Raw genomic sequence first — 5,503 nt, forward strand, 5'->3', positions numbered from 1 at the left:
ACATTCTTCTCAGTAGGTAGTGATGATTGTGCTGGTTCTTCACCTGAGGGAAGGAATTCTCAAGTTCATTTCAGTCAGGGTAGCTATTTGTCATGTTCATGACTACGTAACTGCTACAGTCTTTGATCAGAAAGAAAACAGCCTGAAGTTGTAGAGGGTAGAAATTAGCAGTGACCTAATATTAACAGGTCATCCATCTCAAAATGAGAGAGCCTCCCTTGCCAAGTCAAGATAACTGGGGTTGTAGTCTTAACTTTCAGTGGGGTACTGGCTGGGATTAGTTTACTTGAGCATTGCTTCAGGCAAGCTAGGAGTATGAATTCTTGCAGACTAGCTTCTTCGATGTGTAATGTTGTGGGGATGCCACCACATAAATGATGTGAACCTGAGAGTAGTACCAGTCTGTTATCAAGATTAGGGAAGTCTCTTTTGACACGTGAAAATAAAACAAATGCTGTAGCAGTAAACAGTGACAATTTCAGTCTTGCAAGGTAAACAGGGTGCATCCACTTAAGTGCCTTGTTACATTATAACAACAGAGTGAAGTGAAAAGGAAGTTAATTTCCCAAGTACCCAAGTGCACCATGGTTTCAATCATGGAAGATAGTGTATGGTCTTCAGAAGCATTCCTTAGAATTTAGCAGCTCCTAAAGCAATAATCCGGTCAAGCAGCTGTGGGCAAGTTTCATTGAATTCCTGCATGTGTTTATGAATAGGTATTCATGTGTGAAATAAGCATAAGGGGATGTTAGTAGTGGGATTGCTTAAACTTCTACAGCACAAAAAGGGTTCTTAGTCCTTTAATCACAATGCTTGGCTAGTAACTAAGTTTCTCAACTTCAAATTCCATTTCAGACTGGAAAATAAGCTGTTCTATCTATCCAGATTTCTCCTTGCTATGGTGTTTTTTTTAAATGGCAAGAGAAATCTGGCTTAGCTGGAGTTATGGATGTAGGGTACTCAAATAATTTTGATCTTGTAAAATTTTAAGGAGTTAAACATTCTGGGGATGACAAAATGCACTTGAACCTGAGTGTGCAAAGGTGCAGCAAAAGTAATGTGATTTGCAGTGACATGGCAAATAGTAGGGCATAAAATACTGTACCCTGGTACTGTTAGTGACTGGTGTAACAAAATCAGTGGGGAAAGTAATAATTTGTCTTGAAGGCCATGTGCAACTTAGCCTGTGAATTGTTTGATAAACTTAAGTATTCCTAGGGTTTTCATGTGGAATTGACAAAGCAGTGACTTGAGTGTTTAGAAACAAAGTCTTTTTGTCTTGAAGTGTATTGATTAGTGAACTTTGGTTTAAATGAAAATGAGTCCTAACAGGATGTCTCTTTTGTTTTCAGGTCTTGGCACAGAATGAATATAATTAGAGAAAACAGAGATCTTGCTTGTTTCTACACAACAAAACATTCATGGAGGGGAAAGTAAGTGTTTTAAAGCTTGTTTGGGTTTTTTGTCACACTTTTCCTCTCCATTATTGGATTGAATTGCATAGATCCTGTATTGATAGATGGAAATTGAACTAAAGGCTCTTGCTGCTCAGTCACCGAACTGAATGTATCTTCACTAGAATCAATTTGGATTGTAAACACTGTGCCTTAGCCTTCCTCTGCACATGTTCCCGTACTTCAGTGTAGCTCTCAGGTGGACTGCCTGACTTCCTCAGCTTCTGGGTCTCTTGAACTTACTGATTTTGAAGTGGAAATGCTGCTTCTCAGAGCAAGTTCTTGGAGGAGTAGTGTCTTACGTACTTCAGTAAATGAGGGTCACTAGTCCACGCATATACTTAACATGTTGTGTAATAGATTACCTGTTAAACTACTAACTGAGATTAGTTCAAGACTTCTGTTGCTAGGAATACATTTAATCCCTAATGGTGGTCTTGGATCTAAAAATGAATTTTCTGTCATGTGTCTGTCTTCAAATCTAGGGAAGAACTAACCATTAAGCTATCTTAACTGGTGTCTGTTACGGTGTGCTGTTATACATACTTTTTAAAGCTTCATAGGACTTTCTTTGGTATCCTTGCCCATTGTTCCTTCTCACATGCATAGTAGTGCTGTGGAAGTGGGATTTTTTTCCTTGCTACCTAAACATCAACGGAACAAAAAGGATACGTTATCTACACCTCAGGAGCACAAGTACTGCTTTATTCTAATGATTATACTGAGAGGCGATGTCTGAATGTGGTGTTTGACTAGTAAGTTGAAACTGGCTTTTGGTGGTGGTTTTTTTTATTGGCTGTCTGATGATAATTTGTGAATGCTTCCTATCAAAGATTGGGAATGCTGGGAAGGAAAGGAGGATGGCATTGCAAGGAGTGGCAGCCACGGGATCTTTCTCAATTGTGCTTTGAAGAACCAGGAGGCTGCTTCAATGTCTCATCGCAGACCTGCCTGCCTTTTTGCTGACAAAAATTAAAGAGTAGTTCAGAGTCCAGAGTGGACTGAGCAGCTGTCTAAGGGCAGAATCTTTCCTCTGCCAAGACAGATTCTTGACTGACTTGAAATAAATAGCTTAATATTTAGTTTTGCCTCATTAGAGTTCTAGCTGATACTTGTGTGAATTGAGTCTTACTCGAGTTAAGATCCAGGCATTTGGATTTGTGTGGGCATGGGTGAATAAACTGTTTCCTTTAGTAATAATAAGATACTATCTTGGGGTAGAATATTAGAACAGTTTGTTTTTCTTAATTTTGGTGCCTTAACAGAAGATATCTAATCTCTTCCTCTAAAGCTCCTGTGACATATCTGCAAATTTGATGTGCATACAATTTTTCACTTGTTGGAAATGAAGTACATAGAACTTGGACTGCTTCTCTTGCCCAATGCCTTCTGCTAAAGAGCCTGTTCTTACATGATGCAGGCTGTTGAAGTTAGACAAGTATGATCTCTGCTAGCATTCTGATCAACTATGGAATCTTCTAGAACTTCAAACTAAGTCTAAAACAGAAGTTGAGTTTAGAAACTCAGTGGCACTTCTTCCATAATGAAGAGGAAAGTAGTGAGTAGTTGCCTTTTGTGTTGCAGCAGCAGCTTTTATGGCTTTTAGTGACTTATATTTGAATAATGAAGTCCACTCAGTTCATACTTACACAATCGCTGTAGAGTCTATGGATAACACTTAAGAAAAAGCAGCAGTAACTTAATGTGCAGTGGAGTATGAGCCTGAATCACTGATTATTCATATGATTTGTCACTTTGCTGAATATGGGCTGTGTGCATGGCAGTTAAAGTATTTTCTAGTAGTACAGATGATGTTGATATCCAGTTCTGTAAAACTAATGAATGCTGTCTCTTAAGCGTGGTGGTATAACATTTGTCTAGCAGGTTAATCCTAATTAAAAAAAAATAAAACTTCTGACTTCTGTAGTGTGTCTAAGAAATAGTAAATAGGCAATATAGCCTTTTTACTGGGGAGAGAACATCTGCTTCAAATTCTTCTCAAAGCATTCTGGTGTTAGACTGTACTGCAGAGTGGTTTGAGGGATAATTAATGGTAAAGTCTTCAAGGCCTGGAGTTATAAATACCTTTCTACATATTTTAAAGGTGAAGTTCTGGACAAAAGTTATGTTTAGGCTGCGTGTAAGAACTGACTTCTGAGTCTCCTCTGTGTAACAAGACTTGGGTCTTCTGAATTTGCCTAGGGAGACACAATGAAGGAAGTGGTAACTCGGCAAATCTGCTGTTCTGTCTTGTGTTCTTTGTTGCATCACTTATTAAGAATTCTGGATAATAAATATTCTTCCCAGACCTTGAAATGTTAGCTTGAGTGTGAGGGGAGATAAGGAGGGGGCTCTCACATTTGGAAGCTGCTCTTCAATTATGTGTGATCATTGCAGATCCATATTCTGTCACAAAGCACTGAAGCTCTTTAGTATGTTAAGCAAAACCTTAAGCAAGTAATAAAGTGCTTTATTACTTATCATAAGTTTAAGTTCTTTAGAACAGCATAAACAAGCCTTATTTATAAATCACATAAAAGACAGAATACCTACATAAATTGTACAACAAGAGGAGAGGGAACAGTTGGTTTGCTTAAAGGATTTTGTTATGAACTGGAGCCTTCTCTGACAGACTGAATATAGTGGAAATTATTAGCAGTCAGAGTAACTTCAAATGTTACTTCATTACTAGAACTTCTTTTGACCTGCATCTTAAATAAGGAGAATTCAACTACATGGAAAAACAAATGGGTTTTTTGAATGGGTTAAACATCTTTAAGGCGGCAAGTCACTTCAATACTACAGATTTTTCTGAGCTCTTAAGAACATAAGTGATTGCTTTAATTCCTAGATAAGCTTCACTGGGCCAGTAATGTTTTGAACTTGCACCAGTTTGTTTGAATAATAATGGGAAATGGTAGGGAATGAAGTTTGGACATTGACTCTGTCAGGCAGATACTCTTGGCTATTAGGAGGGAAGGAAGGATAGGTCAGATAACATGAGGGAGCAGCTCTGAATGTACCTGAAGCCCGTACAAAGTTTGACATTGGACAGAAATGATGGCTTATGCTTGCAGACCTGGCAAGTGAGAGAGGAAGGACTGCAACACAAGAATGAAGAGAAAGAGGGATGAAATGACCTGCTGCTTGATGCTGTGTCTAGTATGGCACAGTCAGCTATCTGATTGATCCTATCCTGTTCTTTCAACAGTTTACCCAGAACTGGAACCTAAATTGCTACATTGTCAGTTTTAATATGGAAAACTAGCCAAAGAATTTTTATTTGGTTCAAGAAAGGCATCAGTGTTCAGATCCTGTTTCTTTGGTTGGAGAAAAGTTGCTAGAACTGGTCCTGTTTCAGGTTTGGCTTGACTTTCTGGGCAGTACTGCTGCCAGATGGAAGTACCCTAGAACAAGAAGTTCGTACAAGTAGTAAGGGATTAGTAATAATCATCTGTTTCAGACTGGTTACTTATGTTGCAAGACTTTCTGCTTCAGAAATATGTAAATACTATCTATATAAAGAGTTGGTTCAGGGTATGCTGTGAAGTTGTCTAGGAAATGAAACCACTGAAAGGCTTCCATTTTTGCACTTGATGCATCTAAATTTCATTGATTTAGCTCACTGCTGCTTGTTCCTAATAGGCCTGAGGTGCAAGCAACTTTGTTGCTACAGCTGTTCTTTAAGAACTGTGGCAGTTAACATACCTGTGATATCGATACACAGTGACTAGTTGCACATTGAACTACAGTTTTGGTGATCTGAGTCCTTGAGTTTAGTAGTCCTAGTTTTCCTCAGGGTGAGGAAAATTAGGCTTGGCCATAGCAACACTTAAACTTATTACAGTACTGTCACAAGGTCTGTAATTTGGGTTATTTCATGTTACAACTGTAGTCTGAGACAACTTCAAACAGATGCTTTAGAGTGTTGCAAGTATAACTTTTTTTTCCCCTATCTATGTAGTCTTTTTAGAATTTATTCTGGTCTGGTAGTACCTTCAGTGCAAGTTTCAAGTCTTTGGTTATAAATTAACCAATAAAGTAGGGAA

The 5,503-nt window shown here is 38.3% G+C and overlaps 1 protein-coding gene across 1 annotated transcript in view; it reads left to right on the forward strand.

Moving 5' to 3' along the window:
- The first annotated feature begins 1,358 nt into the window (after positions 1–1,358).
- DNAJC13 (DnaJ (Hsp40) homolog, subfamily C, member 13) overlaps positions 1,359–5,503 on the forward strand; it is a 47,219-nt gene continuing 43,074 nt past the window's right edge. Inside the window, exon 1 of the mRNA XM_010154443.1 lies at positions 1,359–1,433. Within this exon, the coding sequence (XP_010152745.1) occupies positions 1,366–1,433 (68 nt within the window). The 5' untranslated portion in view covers positions 1,359–1,365. The remainder of the gene's footprint in view (positions 1,434–5,503) is intronic.

Source organism: Eurypyga helias, unplaced genomic scaffold (assembly GCF_000690775.1).
Source record: "Eurypyga helias isolate BGI_N326 unplaced genomic scaffold, ASM69077v1 scaffold16336, whole genome shotgun sequence".
In the NCBI taxonomy this organism is placed as follows: domain Eukaryota; kingdom Metazoa; phylum Chordata; class Aves; order Eurypygiformes; family Eurypygidae; genus Eurypyga; species Eurypyga helias.